The following is a 23,247-nucleotide window of genomic DNA, read 5'->3' on the forward strand; positions in this document are numbered from 1 at the left end:
TCTCTTGGACTGTTTGGCTAAAAAATCTGATGGCAATACTTTGAAACAAACCTGGGATATCCTTAAAAAAATTCTTCTAGTTAGAATAAATATCATGTGATTTCTAATTGGTCAGTTTAAGTGTGGGAATGGAATTGCCATCAATGAATTTTTTAGATGGTAAGCTCTTTGGGGGAGCAACTGTTTCTTATTATGTGTTTGTACAGTGCCAATGGGACCCTGATCTCATTTGGGGCCTCTAGATATTACATGACAGGAACTGCTGTTGGAAGGGAGCCTCTCAGCCTGGGCAGCACGCTAGGTACTACAGTAGAGTTACTACAGTAACACAAATAAAATAATAATGAACTGACAATGCATGTGTGCATTTTATAGGGTGGCAATATAGTGATTCTGGTAAAGGATCTGGTACAGTGACTTCCATGGACTGATTTCAGTGGGCATTGAATTAGACTGAAAAAGGGCAAGAAATGCATAGTCTACCTTCTTAGTGGTGGTGCATTGTGATGCCATGTTCACAGTGTATCTGCAATGGAAGACTGACAGTAGAGGAGAATGCTACACTCACAATCCACAAACAAGACACATTCTAAAAATGTGCCATTTGTTTACATTGTGCTACCATGACTTGCCTTTTTCTCTACTGGCTACTGCTGACATGCTTCTATGCTTTTTCTCTGGGTGGGAAGGAGTGTTTGTCTCCCATTTAATTGGTTCTCCTCCATTTGGTGGCACTCCCTTTGTGACTGGCAAATGAGGCAAGAATTTATTCATATCCTTATTATGCAGCTGGAGAAACTGATATAGAGAGGGTAAAAGTGCGAGGCTGTACAAAGGGTCAGTGGCTGGCTTCTAGTCCATTGGGGAACACTGCCATTAAAGATTAATCAACAAAATGTGATCTGTAGCTTTAATAAGTTATTAAAAATGTACTAAAAAATCAGTGTGGACTTGTTTTGCTTTTGTCAATTGTTGCTTTGCTTTAGCCTTCTGTACAACATTAACATCATAATGCTCATTTCCTGTGAACCAAGAATCTAAACCGTTTCAGCTCTTTTTGGAAATTACTGCTAAAAGTTTAGCAAAGGGCACTCTGGGTATGTCTGCACTGCTGTTGGAAGGGAGCCTCTCAGCCTGGGGAGACAAATATAGCAGGTTGGATGTTGCAGCTCTGGTTAGCCAACCGAGCTCAAACCTATGGGGTCAGGTAGGCTTGAAAGTCTGAGTTATTGCCCAAGCCATAGTGTCAACCCCCTCTTCCCCCCCCACTTTTTTTTCCCCCCCCTTCCCCGCACGCTAGCAAGTCTATCTACCCGGGCTGGGAGTGTCTCTCTCAACTGCAGTGTAGCCATAGACTTTAAGACCCCATCTACACAGAGCAAATATCAAGCACAGTCTTTTACCTTAGTTCTAATATGCCTTGGCTCCCTCAGCACTGGTTAGTCAAACCAAGTTCTGAGCATTTGCCAATAGCCACATTCAATCTCTACTTTATGCATGACTGGCTTGGTATGCAGCAAGACACTTTGCTGTGTTCATTGGGGATTAGAGCAGTGTAGTAGCAGCTTCTCTAGTCATCTTCTCTATCCCTTCACAGACCATCTCTCTGCATCCCATCTTCTTTGGTTTGTGGGCCGGAATTAGGAGTCTTCCCTCCCCTCCCCCCCATAAATTTCAGTCTCATGTTTGTCATCTGTAGCACAAATTGGCTGCCTAAGAACCTGAAGATGTTGAAACTAGAGCACATTGCTGCAGGGTAAGTCCTGAGGAAACTCTCTTTATTCCTAGATTACCAAGCTTGTAAATTCCTTGCAGCTTTATTTTCTCTGCAAAGTGCTGGGCAAATCTGTGGCTCTGTGTACATAGCGCTGAGATTCTGTGGATATATGCATTATTTGACTATCTAAGTGACTGAAACAGAAAACATCCAGTACTCTGCCAACTCCCCTTTGCTGAAATGCACTATGTTAGGATCCGAAATCTGTATCTGTCACCTGTCTCGCCAAAAGTCCTGAGCACCCAGCAGCAGCCATTCTAAAGAGGCCATTTATTTGGGTGTCTGAGACGTATGGACTTAAACACCTAACTTTAAGCACAGTGTTTTTAAAGTCATGGCGTGGGAACTTATCTCAGCAAGACTACCTACAGATCTGCTTGGACATGCCTTACAGTAAAATCAGACGGGTGGGGGAATCCCTAGGAAAGATGAACTACAAAGAAGTAATATCTCTTCATACTGCTACATTTGTTTGAACCTAGATAACTTGCATAGATCAGTGTTGTGGGTTTTTTTTGTTTTTTTGTTAAAGCATGTTAGGAAGATAGGTGTCTTTGGAAGCTGCTTTTCTTTTTTTTTACTGATCTTTCATAGAACAAGACTAAGAGAAATAAAATTAAACCAAGCACTTAATATTGTAAGGACCTCATCCATGGCCTTGATAGATGGGTCTATGCAAAATTTGGGGGGAGTGTGTGCGCGCGCACACAAATAGACTAGTTTTTGCTTCCGAGTGAACTCAGTTTCACCCTTTGCATGAGTAGAAGTAATCGGCCCCTTTGAATACATTTCTAGAATGAACCTGCCTAAAAATTGTCTTAAAAAAAACAACTCAAAATAAATATTTAGTGTTTGATATGGATTCATGAAAGATATGACTAATTCATGCCCAGTAGCAGAGTAAGCAAAACTTAATAATGGATTTAGACTGTCCTAGACATGGTTTCTCAACCTTTGGGTCAGGACCCAAAAGTGGTCACCAGAATGTTTCAAAGGGTTGTGTGGTAGCTCGTAGTGCCACTCAGCTTTAGCCCAGCTGTTATGATGATGGGAGCCAGGGTAGGCTCTGTGAGCTAGGTCACAACTCCACTCTCTCAAATTTAGTCCAGTCATGGGAGTAAGGCCAAACCTGAGTGGCGCTGCAACCCCAGAAGTTGCAGTGGCTGGAGTGGGGAGCCAAGGCCAGCCAGCCCCACAGCACAGGAGCTGCCACTGTGCAGTAAGTGCCAGGCAGGACCCAACCCCTCACCCCCGGGGGGTGTCAGAGGTTGACCGAAACCACTCCAGGGTTTCCACCTCAAGACTATTTTCTGGGTTACAACAGGCCATACCCATTTACTAATGGGTCCTGAGCCCCAGAGGGTTGAGAACTGCTGTCTTAGGCTTTTATTGCCAAAAATTAAGACTTTTTTGTAATAAATGCCTTACTTTGGCACCCTCTGCTGGCAAATCCATTGAGATAGCTACTGGAATGCAACGGTGAAATAGAGACATTATTAGAAAAAGATGATTAAGTAGCAACTGTAATTTTAGAGGAATTCCTACAAGTAGAGAGATGTGTGGGCTGGTACTTCTAAAAGTAGGCACTATTTAGAGACTGTACTTTTTGGGCGGGGGGTGGGGAGATAAATTGAGAACCCTCAACTAATTTGTAGTAATGCTGAAATGGGCACTGAGGCAGTTAGACCAGGATTTTGACTAACACTATTTCATTTTCCTCTTACAACAAAGTGAGATATTACTCACTTCTAAGCTTATGGCTCAGATTCATATCTAGAAAATTCAGGTATACATCAGACTTCAAAAGGGGTGTGAGTATGTAATAATTAGTTACATCTGGGCATCTTCCTATCTGATGGAAGGTTAACTGAATTTCCATATTTTTGTGAATATAAAATGCAATATTAACCTTCTTTGCAAATGTAATTTTTTTTTTAAACTGCAACATCTGAGTCTGTCCAATAACCACATGCCTATCTGATGCACACAATCTTTTGGTAATGATCTGCTGAAAATGGAGTATTTGTAAAGGACCAGTGGCAGATTCTCAGCTGGTGAAAATTCTCCTAGATCTATTGATTTTAATATTGCTGGGACAACTTATACTAGCTGAGGAGGCCTCTGTGTTCACCTCATTCATTGTTCATCAGTAAGGATAAGATTTATGTCACGGATTCCGTGACTTTCAGAGACCTCTATGACATTTTCCACATCCACCCTGGGGTGGTGGGACTGAAGCTCATGAGCTGCAGAGCTCTCAGCCGCTGCATGTGCTGGACTCCTCATTGCAGCAGGGCTCTGGCTTCAGTCCTCTCCTGTCAGCCCCCTTTCCCCCATTATTTTTAGTAAAAGTCAGAGAGAGGTCACGGGATTCTGTGGATTTTTATTTATCGCCCTCAAGCTGTCTGTGACTTTTACTAAAAATAACAGTGACAAAGTCTTAATCTTATTCATCACCATAGGAATCTATGAAGTACTGGACTATACAAGGAGCTTCAACCATCAGTTTCTCACTATACGTTCATTTTGAAAATATCAAAAGGTATTACTGCAAACATAATATCATGGAGGACTTTTGTAGTGTCAATCATTCTTCTTTTTCCCACCCCATTTCATTAGCAAAGTAACCATAAAAATCTGAGTGGTATTATCTTCTGTATTTAGAATGATTAAATAGAGTCCCGTTATACAAGGCGTTGGTGAGACCTCATTTGGAGTACTGTGTGCAGTTTTGGTCTCCCATGTTTAAGAAGGATGAATTCAAATTGGAACGGGTACAAAGAAGGGCCACTAGAATGATCCGAGGAATGGAAAGCCTGTCGTATGAAAAGAGACTTGAGGAGCTCGGTTTGTTTTCCTTAACCAAAAGAAGGTTGAGAGGAGATATGATTGCTCTCTTTAAATATATCAGAGGGATAAATACCAGGGAGGGAGAGGAATTATTTCAGCTCAGTACTAATGTGGACACGAGAACAAATGGATATAAATTGGCAGTCGGGAAGTTTAGGCTTGAAATTAGACGAAGGTTTCTAACCATCAGGGGAGTGAAATTCAACAGCCTACCGAGGGAAACAGTGGGGGTGAAGGACCTCTCTGGCTTTAAGATTAAGCTTGATAAGTTTATGGAGGGAATGGTTTGATAGGATAACACTATTTAGTCAATAGGTCAATAACGTGCTGCCACTGGTAATTAGTACCGAGAGTCAATGTTGGGATATTGAAAGTCTTTTTCCTGAGTGTCTGGCTGGAGAGTCTTGCCCGCATGCTCGGGGGGTCAGCTGATCGCCATATTTGGGGTGGGGAAGGAATTTTCCTCCAGGGTAGATTGGCAGTGGCCCTGGAGGTTTTTCGCCTTCCTCCGCAGCATGGGGCAGGGGTCGCTTGCTGGAGGATTACCTGCTACTTGAAGTCTTTAAACCAGGATTTGGGGACTTCAGCAGCTGAGTCAAGGGAGAGAATTATTTCAAGAGTGGGTGGGTCAGCTTTTGTGGCCTGCATTTTGCGGGAGGTCAGACTAGATGATCATAATGGTCCCTTCTGATCTTAAGTTCTATGATTCTATGATTTAAACTCTTTCTTATTTGAACTGGGGAAGTGCAGGATAGAATTATTTTCTGGAATAAGAAACTGTGCAAAGTGTCATTCAAGAGGTGGTTTTAGCAGAGTTACACTTGAAAACAGTAGTTTTTGAAATGTCAGTGCTCACTCAATCACAGTTCTGCCAAACTACAAAATTTCATTTTGTTTAAGGACTAATCACTGGAGAAAACTACTATTCCTTCTTACAAACTGTTACAAGAATATATAGTTTTTAAAAATATATTTTAAAATGGCAATGACTAAGGTAACCTATATACACGTTACATAAAACAAACTACAATCTTTTTTTTTAAATGTAGTGAAGTCAAGCACTGAAAAATTAAGAAATGCCAGAATTAAGATTGTTTTTGCAACCTTAATTAAGTCGGGGGGTGTGTGTGTGTGCACGTGCACGTGCATCATGATACAATGGTTACTTGGCATGGAAAATTTCAGCCCAAAAGGTTAAAGTTGGCAAAGTTTTATGCAACTGAAAACAGGGTCTCATAATGGGAAGTATATCTTAATTATATGTGGCACTACCAGCTCTACCTATAATTCCTTTATCCTTTGGGTTCGTACATTCAGATAACATAACATCAGCAACTTTACACATTTTACAAATAGCCTTAACTCTGATCCACAAGAACTATTTTTTTCTCTCTCTCAAATTAGATTTTTATGGGAAATGACATGACTGCCTGTTTTTCCTTCCCTTAGAATCTGAGCATGCTGTTTGTCATGGGGATCTGTAAAGGGTGTAATTATGTGCTTTTATTACACAGGCAGAATTTTAGTGAGTTTAAATTAATAGAGTGTAGTTCTGTCACTGATAGATGGGCAAGAGCAATGCTGTCCAGTAGACATGAGATTACTTCTTGTGATAAGTGATAGAGCATCTGATTAACTTGTCTCATCTTTCCCTCTTGGTACATGTGAAGCTGCCAGATTCTCTGAAGTAGTGGTTACAGAAACCTCATCTGTCAAATTTAAATTTGACATTTAAAACTTTTTGAGAATACTCTGCTTAGAGGCTGAATACTGTGCTTAAGGCTGCCAAAGGAGGTCATGGAGTTTCCTTTCCTGGAAATATTCAAGGCAATAAAAAGGCATTCCCACATCTTTCCAGTTAGGTGTTAAGCTTCCCCTTCCCCTCTGCCAGACAGTATTTAGTCCTGAATCTTTGCAAAGAATATGTGAGTATAGAGTACTGTAAGAAGCTTATGGTGTATTTTCTGTTTTTGAGATTTTGACCTCTTTTCTCTAATTTTACATGAATGTTAATCAAAATACCATACTTTGTTATACCATAGCATATAATAATTCCGAATCTTGGACTGAGAGGGTTTATGTAAAACAAAAAGAAATAATGGTAAATTCCATTTGACTCACCTAAACCAATATCCTCTTCTTCCTTTATATGTGTGGCACCTAGTTCTTCTAAAAGATTGCTTACAGACTTGTCTTCATTGAATTTGTCAGGGAGCACTATAAATGTATAATGCACACTGAATTAATGAAAAGCATAGATGTCACTACATAAGGTGCTGGCATTCTCTTCTACTTAGGATTTGTAGGCCTTTATGTTGTCCAACTAGTGTTTCAGAATATCTCTCCAGTGGTTTTTAGATATGAATTGGCTTACTAAATTAAGGATTTTATGTAAAATAGGAACTTTTATTTACCTGTGTCAGAAACTTTCTCTATATGTGTGACCTGTAGATCTTCTGACATATTACTAACAGAGTCCTCTTCACCTGCGTCTCCAGGTATTCCTGGGTAAATAATGTATTGAATTAGGGCAACCCATAACTACAGAATTATTGCAAAATGTAAGTTTTACTTTACCTTTTTACAGATTATTTAATTTTGTTAAAAATCAAAATGAAAAAGGGCCTAAAACAGGCTTGTAGGTACCTTTGACGAATACTAACAACAACAACAACAAATCCCGTGAATTACAGATGCAGCAATTTCACTCAATATTATTAGCCAACAATGACCAAAGAGAAAATAAACACAGATCCTACCACCATTCCACTCACAAACTTCACAATTCTTCCTCTTTCACAAAGCTTGGAAGACTAGACAAATATTGCAATTTGTCCTAAAGGTCGACAGATTTAGACTCTTTTGGACCAAAGGAAGAAGTGCATTCAAAATTTGAGAGGGGTGGCATTGTTAACTAGATCAGTGGCTCTCAACGTTTCCAGACTACTGTACCCCTTTCAAGAGTCTGATTTGCCTTGCGTACCCCAGAGTTTCACCTCAACTAAAAACAACTTGCTTATGAAATCAGACATAAATACAAAATTGTCACTGCACACTATTACTGAAAAATTGCTTACTTTCTCATTTTTGCTGTATAATAAAATAAATTGGAATATAAATATTGTACTTGCATTTCAATGTATGGTGTATTTAGATTAGTATAAACAAGTAGTCATCTGTATGGAAAATTTTAGTTTGTACTGCCTTTTATGTAGCCTGTTGTTAAAATAGTCAGATATCTAAATGAGTTGCTATACCCACTGGAATACATCTATGTAATCCCAGTGGTATGTTGAGAACCTCTGAACTAGATCATGGACTGGTCTTTGTCTTTCAGGGTATGTCTACACTTCAATTAAAAACCCATTGGTGGCCGATGCCAGCTGACTTGAGCTTGGGCTGCAGGGCTGTTTAACTGCAGTGTAAACGTTCCCCAGGTGCTAGCCTGAGTCTGAATATCTACATTGTAATTAAACAGCCCCTTAGCCTGAGCCCCACAAGCCTGAGTTCAGCTGGCATGAGTTAGCCATGGGTGTTTAATTGCAGTTTAGACATACCCACATTGGTGCAAGAACAGACTCCTCTGCTGTGTGTGTAATTATATACAACTCCTAACTTCTCTACCACTTTTCAAATACCCTTTGAAAACACTCTTTTCTCCCTTGCCTTTATGCATTTAAGGACTTGGCTACAGTGGAGAGTTGCAGCGCTGGTGGAGGCTTTACAGCGCTGCAACTTAGTAACTGTCCACACCTGCAAGGCACATCCAGCGCTGCAACTCCCTGGCTGCAGCGCTGGCTGTACACCTGGTCTGCTTGGGGTATAACGAGTGCAGTGCTGGTGATGCAGCGCTGCTCGTCAAGTGTGGCCACACACCAGCGCTGTTATTGGCCTCCAGGGTATTAGGAGATATCCCAGAATGCTTTTAACTAAATTACTCTCTTTGCTTTGTTATGATGCCTCTCTTTGTTTTGTTGTGAACTCGGGGCTCCGGGAGCTGCTTATCTAAAAAACACAACTCTTGTTTGCTGTGATCAATCTGTAACTGACTGTGAACAATCAATTGAGATAACCCACTACCTTGCTGTGAATGAGGCAGGCAGGGGGATGAGTGTTTGCTTGAGGAGAGAAACAGTGGGGGGTGGGGGTAGGGGGCGAAAGGAAGTCCGTTGGAGCAGCTGCTTATCTGGTCTGCAGGCTATTTGCAGTTAAGAGTAAATGAGGGGAAGAGGAAATTTTCAGATTTTGCAAGGCAGGGAGCTGACACAGTGTCGGCTCCAAAAATCCCCCCCCTCTCTCTCCCCCCCGCTCCCTGTCACACTCCACCCCACCCCCCTCTTTTGAAAAGCACGTTGCTGCCACTTGAATGCTGGGATAGCTGCCCATAATGCACCACTCCCAACAGCGCTGCAAATGTGGCCACACTGCATCGCTGGTAGCTGTGTGTGGCCACACACCAGCGCTTTCCCTACACAGCTGTACAAACACAGCTGTAACTCCCAGCGCTGCACATCTGCAAGTGTAGCCAAGCCCTTAGTTTCTCAATCCCTTTTATATAGGAGGTAATTAGCTTGTATGAAAAGTTACAATACATAGTAAGATAAACTGCCATGCTTCCTTCAGCACTTATTTTTTTTAAACGTTTAAATGCTATGTATTTTTTTTAAATGACACATCAGTGCTGGGAAACTAATAATTGTAAATGTTTTTATAGCGAAGTTCTTACCTAAGGAGTCCTTTTCTGTTTTAGCTTCTATCCATTCTGTAGGCCTTTCACCTTCTTCATTATCTGATTTGCTTGATTGCTCTCCAGTGTTGTGTCCCAGAATGGCATCCAGTTCATTAAAAAATTTCATACTTTTACTTGTATTCCCTGAGTCTTGGGCATTTTTTATGCTTTTGTACTCATGTTTTAAGTTTTTATACTTTGTTCTGCACTGCTTCCAGTCCCTTTCAATTCCGAATTTTTGAAGCCTAGCAGCAACCTGTTCAAATATTCTTTTATTTCTCACTGTCATTTCAAGTTGTTGCTGGATGTTTTTGTCTGACCATATATGTATTAGAGCTCTGACTTCATTGACAGTCCAGTGTTTTCCTCCTTCGTTTGCTACTGTTGGAATAAAAGGTGGATTTTTGGATGTCTCTAATATTGATGTTGGGTTACCTACATCAGGTGGGGTGGGGGAGAGACACAGGTATGGGTTACCTGCATGAGGTGGGGTGGGGTAGGGTAGAGGAGGGCAGAGAGAATGAGAGTGAAGGAAAATATTTTATTCTTTTTTTTTCTTCACTTTTTTATTCACAACATTGGAGCAAATATAGAAATAAAATCAAGGTATCTGATAAAACTGTATCTTCTGTCTTGTAAAGACAGTAATATAATTAAACCAAAATGCACTAACTTGAGAGAAGGATTTTTTTTTTTTTTGCTGCCCTTCACCTCCAAAAAAATTAATCTAAGTTAAATACTTTTGGGGTGACATATTTGCTGTTACTAGTACTTTATGATGTAGTGCTTTACATTTTCATCATGATCTGAAAGGGCTGTAAAAACGCTAATAAACTAGGCCTCATTCTCGCTAACATTTATACATCTGCTTAGCTTTATGCAATGTAATTCCTTTGGGTTTGCCCAGGTGCACAAAATTAAGTGTGTGTAAAGATTAGTAGAGTCAAAGGCTTAATCCTTGCAAAACAACCCTGTTGGGAGAAACCGAGGCACACATTATTTGCCTAAAATCACAAGAACTCAATGGAAGAGGTAGGACTAGGAGCCAATTTTTCCTCAATACAGTACAATATAAAAGACTATGTGACCAAATTAGAGAACTTACTGTGTATATTAGTAAAAATATTTTTATTTTATAAGTGGTTTAGATAATTTATTGCCTTCATTTGAAATTTTTCAAATTGTACTTTGGTACAAAATTGTACTTTTTGTACTAGCAACCACTAGTTTTAAATTTTTGGGGAAATTGGGGGGAGAAAGCACATTAGGAAATTGTAGCAAAAATATGTTCTCTTAATAAATGTTTTTTAAAAATTGTTTTATTTTAGACAGTAGTAGTAAATTCAATTAGGACTTCAGTTTTCTGATTAAATCAGTTTACAAAACTATTTTATTTTGTACTCCATGTGAAACAATGAAATAGGATTAGGTCTTTCTAATGTTGTTGTAGATTTAGAAAATTCATTATTTTCCTTTTTTTGTTTTCTTAGTGATTTCAGTACTTACAGAGAAGTGCAAGTATGGAAGTGCAGAGTAGTTGGCATACATTTTGCAATCAGTGTGTTTATGTGACTCTTGCCTTCACAACCATCCCTTTGCAAATGGTAAACCATGCTGTGGTAGTTGGGTACTTCAGTCATTAAGTTCTGTATGGTGGCAAAAATGACCTTTGCTAGCATAGTCTGATTCAGTGACAGATACTTATGTGAATATTATCACCTATTTGGTGATAAACTTGGTCTAGAGGGAATAGTCATTGTGCATAAATTTCTATAAGCCATTCTGCTCATAAGGAAGCTTTACTAATAAATAGCATTTCCCCCCCTTTTTAATTTTAAGTCACAAGTCAGAGTCTAGGAACCTCTGCAACTGCTGGCCCATTGATACACTACAGGTGGGGAGGCTACTCCCAGGTGACTTACCAACTAGTCTTTCTACATTTGCCTTAAAGGAGCATAGGATTGTTTCTTCTGCAGTTAAGTTGAGCACTACAGGAATAATCACACTGGATCACATAAGAACGGCCGTACCGGGTCAGACCAAAGATCCATCTAGCCCAGTATCCTGTCTACCGATAGTGGCCAATGCCAGGTGCCCCAGAGGGAGTGAACCTAACGGGCAATGATCAAGTGATCTCTCTCCTGCCATCCATCTCCATCCGCTGACAAACAGAGGCTAATAGTCATTTATGGACTTAACCACCAGGAATTTATCCAGTTCCCTTTTAGTGAACACCAAAGAAGCTTGAAGTGGTTGCAGCTCAGAATTATTGGGGTTGTCTTGGCAGCAACTGTTTTCTATTTGTATCTTAGATATTTTTAAGTGGCTATCATTTTGCTATCTAAGAGCCAACCATTGAGGCTAGAGAGAGAAAGGAAGAAAAGGGCCCAAGGTGCAGAATGAGGAAGGTCTTCCATTAACTCTGCACATTCCACAACTCACGACTAAGGAGCATGTCAGTTTGGGGTGATTGTTTAGCTTCTGCATCTGGCCAACATTTCTATGGGTAAATCAGACTGCATATAAGCTAGACTTCAAGATTTGCATGACTTGAAATTGTTCTGGATTGGGTCTCAGTGGGTAGGTGGATTGAACATTACTCCAGAATTTTTCATTTAGAAAATGTCAAAGCATCCCATTTCAACAAGTCTGAAACCTTTTTGAAAAACTTTTAAAATAAAAAATTGTCAAAACTGACCCTTTCTCACAAGAAGTTACGGTTTTGAAAAATTAGCATTTTTTTATGGAAAAAGTTTCAGAAATTCCCAACCAGCTCTAAAAATCTTGTCAACGGGGTGGTTTTGGTAGCACAGTAATTCACAAAGCATACACTGTGATTTGAGCCTAAGCCTTATGCACTGATAAATGAAAGACTAAATACCTCAGTTTTCAGAGCTAAAGCTTTGCCTAAACTTTCTCACAATAGTACCCTTCCACTCTACTGTATGCAGGAATTTAAAAACAAATCTAGAGAATGAAGAGTGAAGTCACTGTTTTTTCTTTTGGGAGGTGCCCAGGTTCTGTAATGATGGGCACCAATAAACGATAGGGCTTATACCTACTCTGCTATTGCATGGAGGTGCACATAGTAGCAATATGCCCTCCTGAGGGTAATGCTAGGTTTACAGTGGTGTCATTGCACCAGGCCCCCACACAGAAGGGCCCCATTATGGTTGTCAGGCAGGAGCATTGGAAGCTCCTTAGAAGTGTGTGGGGGGGCGGGAGGGGCACCAGTGCCCGGACCAAGGCCTGCCCTCTGCTTTGCACTTCTCTTCATGGGCCTACCCCCCACTCAGCCTCTTCCCTGGAGGCCCTGCCTGGCGTTTGCTCCTCTCTTCTCCTCCTCTTTCCCCCCCCCCAATTGCTCACCATTAAGGCAGGAAAACAGTCAAGGGGCCACAAACACCTCTTTCTCCCCCTTTTCTCCCCCACCCCGTTCCAGCATTCCTGTTGCCAGGGGTCCAGTTTTTGCCCAGAAAGTCCGGTCAAAAAGTGGACCTAGCAGTTGACCAGACACTAAAAGTCCAGTTACAGAAGCAACCACAATCAGCCTGCCCACCAGGAGGGTGGGAAGAGTAGCTGCTGCTGCCTGGAGGAGCTGTAGCTCAGCTGAAGAGAGGACATATGGCCACCAGAGTAATTAATTAAATCTTTTTTCATAGAATCATAGACTATCGGGGTTGGAAGGGACCTCAGGAGGTCATCTAGTCCAACCCCCTGCTCAAAGCAGGACCAATCCCCAGACAGATTTTTTGCCCCAGATCTCTAAATGGCCCCCTCAAGGATGGAAGTCACAAGCCTGGGTTTAGCAGGCCAGTGCTCAAACCACTGAGACCAGCTTCCAATGGCCTGGTCCTGGCAGAGTGAGGTAGATACCAGCTCTGTGCTGCCCTGGGGTGGGTTCCTGTATGCCTCCCCTACCATCCACACCATGCTGTGCTTGCTTCTGGCCCCTGCCTCACTCCAGAGACCACCTTCTACTCCTGCCCTGCCCAGCTGTGCCTGGCCCCTTCCTTACTCTGTGGACTGACCCTCTACTCCTGTCTCTTACAATTATTCCCCATGGGGTTCCACAAATATGTTTGGTACCAGGCCCACAAAAGGTTAATCTGGCCCTGCCTGAGGGTCACGATGCCCATGAGGGAATTCTGCCCTGAGAAGGATGACTGTATTCTACTGGGGAGTCATCTTTAGTTTCCAGCAAGGGCTTCATAGGAGCCTCACAGAGAGAGGTTGCAACAGTGATGTGTGTCTGCCAGCCCCTGCTGAAGGGGAAGTCTCAGATGTATTGTATCATTGCAACTCCCCTCTGGCAAGATGTGTGCTAGCTTCTGCCAGTGCAGTCCCTGGAATGAATCTTGGCCTAGGTTTTTAAAAAAGAATTAGATTTTCTTCCAGGACTTAGTGTTAAGCTCTGTGCCTCTGTTTTCCCATCTGTACAATAGGACGGATGGCACAGAAGTACTAAAGAATAATATTCATTTAGATCGTCTATCCCCTTAATTATTGAGCCGAGTGTGAATTGTAAGCAAAGCTATAGATATATCAGGAGTGAAATTCTCCCCCCCTTTTGTGCCATGTAAAAGGGCTCTAAAGTCCCAGATCCAGTTGGAGGACAACTTCCTTGATGCAACTAATGTAATAAACCTTCACATCTCTTTAATAAAATTTCTATTCATCTGGCTTTCAGTTGGAAAAAGTTTCCTACTTAATGAGTGTAGACATGCCTCACATTCCAGTCAAAAGCTCATAGTCTGTGGGGGGGGAAATATATATTTGGGTTTTCAGATCGGTCAGTCCTGCCAGTCACCAACTAACTGGTCATGAGGACTTCTTGGTGGGGAAGCAAATGTTTTACATTGCTTGTGCCTCTGTTGAACATAAGTAACCTTAGTAAAGGCATTGTTGCAGCTAAGCAGTTCCCAGCTGAGTTGTTGGGTCATTGTTGGGCCTGTGGATTTGCTTGCCAAACCCTTGCATGAAATTGGAATCCAACTGCTGTGGATGCTGTTGGGGTCTTGAGTTGTTCATCTGGTAGTCTACAGCCTAGGTCACAGGATTTTATTTTGTTAAATCCCTGCAGATCTCCTCTGCGCTCAGCCCATTTACTCATAGGTTTGCCAGATTGTGCAGAAATTGCATGACGGTGGAAATTCCACAGATGACACACGCCTCACATGCTATCATATGATAGGTCCTCAATTAGTATGTAATAAAATATGCTTAAGATAAACTGAGTTAATCTGATTAACTGTTGCAGGGAATGGTTTTTGAGGGTGAAAGCTGATCATGTAGTCAACAAATTGGTCATGCAGTGGTCATCTGCCACCTATAGTGGTTAACATCCAGTTGTTCATGAGGCTGCTGAAATTTAAAACTAGAAGGTGGAAAGAGCAATACTGTGTCTGTTGTAAAGTTACCTTAATCAGAAACCGACTGCTGATGTACTGAGGCTAATGGAAGCTGTTCCTAGCGAGACACAATTATTTTACTCCTTTTAGTTTTTCTAAGATTCAATGAGAAATAAATCTAATAGCAGTGTTTTGCTTTTCTCCCCGCACCATCATACTGTACCTAGTTCAATTGGTCTGACATGTGAAATAAAAAGTAATGGATCCTCTGGGACATCCTCATCCTCTTCTAATGCAACTGATATTTCACCTGAAGGGGGTAGGGAAAGAATTTTCTTATAAACAGATATGGAATAAATCTATCTAGACGATATTACAATGTGTAAACTGCAGTCAATTCACAGTGGCAAATTAATTCACTTACAAGCATAGAAATGTAGGCAGGAAGTAACTAATCATAATGGGATATATGTGTTAGTAAACTTTTTAATGTATTTTACTGCATTAGAAACAAATTTTAAAGTACATGTAAAGAAGAGAGCTGATTTACCTCTTTTGGCTCATATGTGCCTTTTTGCTCCTGTTTGGATGGGCTAGCCTATTTTTCAGAATATACATACTACTAGCCCAGGGGTGGGGCAAACTTTTTGGCCCGAGGGCCATATCTGGGTATGGAAATTATATGGCAGGCCACGAATGCTCATGAAATTTGGGAGTTGGGGTGCAGGAGGAGGTGAGGGCTCTGGCTGGGGGTGCAGGCCCTGGGGTGTGACTAGGACTGGGACTGAGGAGTTCGGAGGGCGGGAGGGGGATCAGGGCTAGGGGAGGGGGTTGGGGCATGGGAAGTGGTCAGGGATGCAGGCTCCAGGTGGCGCTTACCTCAAGCAGCTCCCAGAAGCAGCAGCATGTTCCCCTTCTGGCTCCTATGCGGATGTGTGGCCAGGCAGCTCTGCATGCTGCCCCGTCCGCAGGTGCCACCCCTGGAGCTCCCATTGGATGTGGTTCCCAGCCAATGGAACCTGCAGAGGGGGCAGCATGCAGAGCCCCCTGGCTGCCCCTATGCATAGGAGCGGGGTGGGCGGGGGGCAAGCCCCGGACCTTGCTCCCCGGTGGGGAGGTGATGAGGGTTGGATTCAGAGTTTGAAACAGTGAAAATCAGAGGCATTATACCGAAGGCTAACTGGATCCCGCTTCCTGGCAGGAGCTCGAGGGCCGGCTTAAAACATCTGGAGGGCTGAATGTGGCCCCCCAGGCTGTAGTTTGCCCACCCCTGTACCAGCCTGTCATTTAAAATAAAAAACAAGCAAAACCCCCAAATATCCACAATTTCCAGATGGATCCATATTATCTAAAGCAAGTTCATACAACAATAAAACAGCTAGAATTATTGCAAGAATAGTTTTTAAATGTGATGAGGGAAAAACTGAATTTAATAAGGTTGGACCAGAATAGACATTTACTTGATTGGACTCAAACCTTTGGTATGGTGTCCCTCCATGAGTTCTGAGACAGTTATTGTAGCAAACACCAGACAGGTGTATAAAGCATGCATGCTTAAGTGAAGTTCTGAATCTGAAGAATAATTTTGATTAGATTTGGGAGAGTAGATGGATTTGTGTGACCTACCTAGTTGGAATGGACATCATCCGTTTCAGCATTTCCAAACATCCTATAAACATGGTATGTTTTATTTAGTGTTGAATAACATTTACAATACATTTTTTTGTTACTGCTGAACAATTTGAGTTACGGATATCTGTGGGACAGGTAGTGTATTGTTGTACTGCATGTCTAGTCTGAACAAAATGTGAAGGTGGTTCTTCCCAAAGTTTACAACTGAATATTGACTTAATACAGTTTTGAAAATTTATATGTAGAAGATAAATGCTGCTTTTAACCGTCTTCAGTTAACTGTTTCTGTGCTTGTTTTGTTTTTCTTGCCTTGTCAAATCTTTTTTAAACTTTCCCTTTATTTTTATTAGTAGTTTACGTTTAACACAGAACTGTACTGTATTTGCTTTTTGTGTGTATCTGCTGCTGCCTGATTGTGTACTTCTGGTTCCAAAGGAGGTGTGTGGTTGATCACTCAGTTTGTAACTCTGGTGTTCATAACTGAGGTTTACTGTACTCGAAAACTGTTATGTCCTCCCTCGGTCGTTTTTTTTCCCTCCAGACTAAATTAACACCATTTTTTTTTTCAATCTTTCCTCATCGGTTATGTTTTCTAGACCTTTAATCACTTTTGTTGCTCTCCTCTGGACTCCTTCTAGTTTGTCACCATCTTTCCTGAAATGTGTTGCCAAGAACTGGACACAATACTCCAGTTGAGGCCTTATTAGCCTGGAGTAGAATAGAAGAATTTTTTGTGTTTTGCTTACAGCACTCCTGCTGATACAAATACCATTTGGGGGTGTGAGGGTGTGTGTGTGCGCGTGTGTGCGCGCGTGCAACAGTGTTACACTGTTGACTCATATTTAACTTGTGATCCACTACACCCCCCAGCTCCCTTTCCGCAGTACTCCTTCCTAGGCAGTCATTTCCCATTTTATATATGTGCAATTGATTGTTCCTTCTTAAGTGGACTACTTTTGCATTTGTCCTTATTGAACTTCTTATTTACTTCAGACCATTTTTCCAATTTTCCAGATCATTTTGAATTTTAATCCTACTCTCCAAAACATCAGCAGAAGAGCAGAAAATCTCTTATGAAATATTTTCTTTTATGAGAAATAATGAAATAGCTAAGACATACATTTTAAAAGATGCTGTGTCAGAAAATAGATTTAAAAATTCAGTTAAAAACATTCTTATTGAGAGTTGTCACTTCAATGGGAATTTCCCCACTGACTTTACTAGAGTAGGATTGGACCCATAATGCATTATCATGTGACTTTCCTGACTTGTGTATTTGAATGCACAATTCTTGCATACTATTCTGACAACAAACTATGTACTAGTTGTATGTTACATTTATGTTTTAATGTGTGTGTTTTGGCTGAGTTATGGTTGTGTTAATTTTTGTGTTTTATAAAGAAGAATTAAAACCAAATGCACAAACGCTTCCCTTATTTCCTTTTCTGTATAGACATTTGAATGTACCACTATTACATCATACTTTTGAAATCAGATTTTTCACATGCCCCAAAATGCAGTACATTCCACCAAGGATACAGTTTTTTAAATTAATACGCTGGATTGGGGTTCATCAGAAAGGCTGGCTAATCGTTGGGTCCTTTCTGAAGTTATCTTAAAGATATTCGGGATAAGAGATGTGAAACATTAATTGAAAATGCCCCTTAGTGATTTAAGGTTCAAAGGCAGAGCCACCCAGAGGCAGGGGCAAGTGGGGCAATTTGCCCCAGGCTCCGCAGGGGCCCTGTGAGCCCTGGCACAGTGGTGGTCCAGGTCTTCAGTGGCATTTTGGCGGTGGGGGGGCCATTCAGTGCTGTCGAAGACGCAGAGCAACTGAAGAGCCCCCCGCTGCGGAAATGCTGCCGAAGACCCGGACCGCTGCAGGTGAGTACAGGCACCGCAGCTCCCCTGCTTTGCCCCAGGTCCCCTGAATCCTCTGGGTGGCCCTGTTCAAAGGAAGCAAAGTTAAAATGAACCATTTGGGCAAACCAGTTTAAAACATGCAGGGTAACCTAGAGTTCAGGGGTGGATCCTCAGCTGGTGTAAATGGTCATAGCTCCACTGAAGTCAAAAGAACTATAGCAATTTATACCAGCTCAGGATCTGCCCCCTGAACTTCTGTGCATTATTTAAAACAAAATCTAAAAATGGAAGATAACGTATTGTGCTTGGTACATTAATGTTAATATTAATTATTTTAACTAAATAGCTTCAAATGACTGATGTGTTCTCATAGATCTACATTCATATTAATTTTTAAAATTTCTTTAAGATTAAAAACTAATAATTTGATTCTTAAAACATGGAAAAATCACACTTTCCCAATGGTAAGAGCTGTCCACTTGCACTGTAGAGGGAGATATACAAAGGGGAGTTAGGCATCCAACTCCCCTTTGTGCCTTTGAAAATCTCCCCTGTACTTAATTGATTTGTTTTGTAAAAATAATTCACAATTGTAACTTAATCCAAACCTCTTCACATTGTGGGAACAAATTGGGTTCTGAGTTGAATCTCTGATCTGTTCTCTCTCCCTCTCTTCTCCTCCTCCCCCCTCCCCCCCGGGCCCCCTGTCCCATGATTCTGGTACTGCTGTAGATGATAATACCAGGGGGGCCTTTTTCTTGATGCCAATTGGGATGTGATTGAAATCTTGCAACAGCATCGCAGGGGCATCTGATACTGTGAGATCACCAACTGCAGCCCTGATCTAGCCTCAACCTGAACCCGCACCGAATTCTAATTGTGATCAAAACGGTGGCTCCTCAGCCTAGCTCTAATTGTCTTGTCTCTTTCACCTCTCCCTGTGATATGGTAAATCCCAGTGTAACGCTAATGACGCTCACATGCACACTGAGGGGGTTTAACAGAACCTGATGTGCAACTGGTTTGGTAAATACCACCATTTCATATTTAAAAATGTCTTTTTAATTATTTCTGTCTTGCTTCAGGATGGTCTCTGTTTGTATCACTTTAAACATAAATGTTACATGACTAATAAATACACTAATAGCTTCTTTCAAAAATGTTAAATGTGTTTATCAAATACTCAGTGCACAAATGCAATATAATTTAACATACTTCACAATTAATAATATTGCATTTAAGGGGGTAAAACTTCTTCTTAAAATAGTAATAAAAATATTCTAGAGTTAAACATCTTTGACTTCAGACCTGACAATTACTCATTTTAAAAAAACCAAATTTATAATTGAATTGGGAAATTTATAGTGTAGTATATTCTAGAATAATTAATTTTCTTTCTGAACTAAAGCTCTAAAATCCTGTTGCAAAGTATTACAAATATATTCCAAAGAAATTTTTTTAGATGAGTAGCAGGACCAGTTGCACAAGGTACAGAGCCTATGTGGGACTGGACCTTTCCAGCAGTTAGTGTAATTTGTTAGGGTTGTGCTGTATTTACAGACTTCAACACTGGTGGTGCTAACCTTTTCCCCCCCCCCCATCTGCAAGGGATGTATCAAGTCAGTTGTTGTTCTAACTCTGTTACTTGGGCTATATAATGTGGCTTTTAATATTAACAGATTTATTGTTTTTTGTGCAAAGACAAGAAATAGAAGAGAAATTAATTTTTACCTTCAGTGTTCTCTGTGGTAGTGCTTATGTTCAGCTGTCTCTCAGTTGCAGAGCACCTGCCGTTTTCGTCCTCTGTTAATTGTGTGACTGGTTCATATTGCAGTATAGCATCCAGATCATGAAAAAACTTCATGGTTTTAGTGGCATCTCCAGAATTGTGGGCATATTTAACTGTTCTGAATTCATACTTCAGATTTTTATACTTTGCACGGCACTGTTTCCAGTCTCTGCAAACTCCTAACTCCTGTAGTCTTTTAGCAATGTAGATAAATATTCCTTTATTCCTTAGTGTTCCATGAAGTTGTTTTCTTATGTTTTTTTCTGACCAGACGCTTAGCAAGGCTTTAACCTCCTCTTCAGTCCAATGCTTTCCTGCTCCACTCTCCATGTTGAAAGTGACCTGGAAATGATTCACTATTTCTAGCCAAGATTTTGTTTCCTAGGAAACCAGACGGCTGGTTGTCAGAAAGCTCCACAGAGATGAAAGGATCTAGTTTTACTGGCTCAAGCTGCCTGAGGGGAGTAACTTGAGAAACTGCCAAATAAGCAGGCTCTATATTAGAAGCAGACAAATGAAACCGCTCAGACACAAATGAATTGTAATCTAGTACCTAGTATTCCCCAAGATAAACAAGAAACTCAGGGTGTCTACTTGCTTTACCCCCGTCTTATTCATATGTTTTAAATATGATCACTATTTTTAATGAATGTTTTAAGAAAGAAAGTAAATGAGTTCTTTTAAGATTATCTCTTGTGTTGTAGTTTGTTAGGAATTAATTAGACATTGTAGCAGGGTTTTTTTGCAGCCAGTTTTACCTTTTGGAATCTAAAATGTTGGTAAGAGTTCTCATTAAGTTACAAATTATGATTGTATTTGATATTGTATTAACATTAAAAATACACATTGGAATCATCCACATTTTAAATTGTCTGTATTTTATAAACCACCTATTTTATTGTAGGATTGCTCATGAGTCCAATTGATTTAAACAAAAGATCTGCCCTTAGTTTTCAGCTTTACACTACAGCACTACATCAGTGCAACTGTAGTGCGTCTGGTGAGGATACACTATGCTGACAGAAGAGTGCTCTCCCATCGGCATAATTACTCCACTTTGGCGAGAAGCGGAAGCTATGTTGATGGGGGTACAGAGCCCCTGCCAAGCTCTGCACATCCTATTTCAGAGGGTTCACTACCTATTAGGATTTCTTTGTGTGTTGGGGGAGACGGGTTGCTACAGGGGGTATCTGACACATAAATACCTTGCAACGCCGGGTACCAGAGTGCCATGCAAATGCCTGTTCTCACTTTCAGGTGATATTGTAAATAAGAAGCGGGCAGCATTATCTCCCATAAATGTAAACAAACTTGTTTTGTCTTACTGATTTGGCTGAACAAGAAGTAGGACTGAGTGGACTTATGAGGTGAATTGAAAAATGCTATTTTTTATCTTTATTACAGTTCAGATATTTGTAACCAAATATATAAAGTGAGCATTGTACACTTTGTATTCTGTGTTTTAATTGAAATCAGTATATTTGAAAATGTATAAAAACATCCAAAAATACTTAAGAAATTTAAATTGGTATTCTATTATTGTTTAACAGTGCGATTTAAAACTGCAATTATTCATGACTGTGTTTTTTTAATCTAGTTAATTTGTTTTGCAATAATTGCATGCATTAACTGCAATGAATTGATAGCCCTAGTTTTTTTTAATTTAAGTTGAATGCCCTTTAGCACTTCACTTTACACACAGGTGGTATTAATGACTTATAAAATAACTTTGAGACTTGGACATAATCAGTGGTAGAAAATATACAGTTATTGTTGGGATCAAGCATATTGAACATTTGTACCTGATTCTCCTGTTTTTTATAAGATCGTCTCTATACATAGAATTATTCTGGAATAGTTACTGCACTTTAAATGCATGCCCTGCCTTAATCAGAATTAACTTTTCAAGTAGACAAGCTGTTACAGTAGTATAACTCGAGAATTACTCCAATGATGCCAATTGAGTTATACTAATTTAATGTGAGAGCAGAATCACATCCTATTATACAAGACCTGTAGCAGTTTTATATTTAAGTAATCTGATACATTTATTTCCCTTTCATCTGCATTAAGCTACTTCATTTAGTATGTTACATTTTGTTCAGTTTTTTTTCCTTGACTACAGTTTGTAGGTGCAGTCTACAGACACTTTTATTTTGGGGTATTCGATCTTTGAGCAATTAAAGGCTGCATTGGGAATTTACCAGTAGCCCAAAAATCACATATGAATTGATTTATGGTTAAGGCTACAAATTAGTCATAGGTATTTTTAATAAAAGTCATGGACAGGTCACAGGCAATAAACAAAAATTCACGGCCTGTGACCTGTCCATGACTTGTACTGTGAATACCCCTGACTAAATCTTAGCTGGGGGGGCTGCTGCTCTGTGAGCCCCTAGCCCCTCTCCTCTCCCCTGGGGCCAGCTGCCTTCACCGGCCGCCTTAGCAGCAGCCAGGGTAGCTAGCCCTGGGGCAGCCTCAGCAGGGCTGCTCCAGTAGCGGCTGGTGTGATTGGCCCTTGGGCTGGTGAGCAGCTGGCCCCGGGGCCAGCTGCTTGGGTGGCCCTGGGGTCAGCCACAGTGGCTGCTGCAGAAGTCACGGAGGTTGTGGAAAGTCACAGAATTAGTGATTTCAGCGACCTCCATGACAGACACGGAGCCCTAATCATGGTCCTAGTAAGTAACACTCAATCTTGTCCAAGCAGACTTTAGATGAAGGTAGAGGAGCTGAGGCGCTGCAGCCTGCATCTTTTTATATTTAAAACAAAATAAAACAAGATGCTGTGGGCTGCATTGTAGAACTTAGTGGACTGGGCAGCACTTTGCCCACCGTGACACGTTGCTTCCATCTGTGTTGTCTTGCGGTTAACAGCCATTTCCAGACAATGAGCAAGACTGTGACTGCATTGGACAGCAGGAAAGAGGCCAGAAGAGCCCCTATAGCTTGAGCTGATATGAAGCTTCATTATTTGAGTTCTGCCTTCAGCATGAGACTGATTTTATGTAAAAATAATCATGTCTTCCTCAGTTCCACTGAAAGCCTAATTTTCTTTCTTAGGAACAGAAGTTAAGGTGTCCACTTCTGCATTTGAATGCTCAAAGTGCTTTGATATAGGAGTCCAAATGCCTGTTGTAGGTGGTGATTTTGGGCTCTCATTTTTGGGCCTTAGCTTAAAAAATTGACCCACAGTCTGAGGCAAAAAGTGTAATTGGGTTGAACATAAGTTTGCCTCTTCTGAGCTGTAGATGTTCATTGG

At 40.9% G+C, this 23,247-nt stretch overlaps 2 protein-coding genes across 6 annotated transcripts in view; one reads left to right on the forward strand and one right to left on the reverse strand.

The window, feature by feature from the left end:
* PAICS (phosphoribosylaminoimidazole carboxylase and phosphoribosylaminoimidazolesuccinocarboxamide synthase) overlaps positions 1-20,336 on the reverse strand; it is a 62,176-nt gene extending 41,840 nt beyond the window's left edge. Inside the window, exons 1-5 of one of the 5 annotated variants that reach the window (XM_045017688.1) lie at positions 19,934-20,336; positions 14,931-15,017; positions 9,354-9,734; positions 7,042-7,131; positions 6,749-6,844 (exon numbers count right to left, since the gene is read on the reverse strand). In XM_045017688.1, coding sequence (XP_044873623.1) covers positions 6,749-6,844; positions 7,042-7,131; positions 9,354-9,734; positions 14,931-15,017; positions 19,934-20,321 — 1,042 coding nt within the window. In that variant the 5' untranslated portion in view covers positions 20,322-20,336. Of the gene's footprint in view, positions 1-6,748; positions 6,845-7,041; positions 7,132-9,353; positions 9,834-14,930; positions 15,018-19,933 lie in introns of all 5 variants that reach the window. The other 4 variants (XM_045017687.1, XM_045017685.1, XM_045017689.1 and 1 more) reach the window with 4 other exon arrangements.
* Positions 1-23,247, forward strand: part of PPAT (phosphoribosyl pyrophosphate amidotransferase) — a 55,317-nt gene that overhangs the window by 16,556 nt on the left and 15,514 nt on the right. The window lies entirely within an intron of this gene.

Source organism: Mauremys mutica, chromosome 5 (genome assembly GCF_020497125.1).
Source record: "Mauremys mutica isolate MM-2020 ecotype Southern chromosome 5, ASM2049712v1, whole genome shotgun sequence".
Taxonomy (NCBI): Eukaryota; Metazoa; Chordata; order Testudines; family Geoemydidae; genus Mauremys; species Mauremys mutica.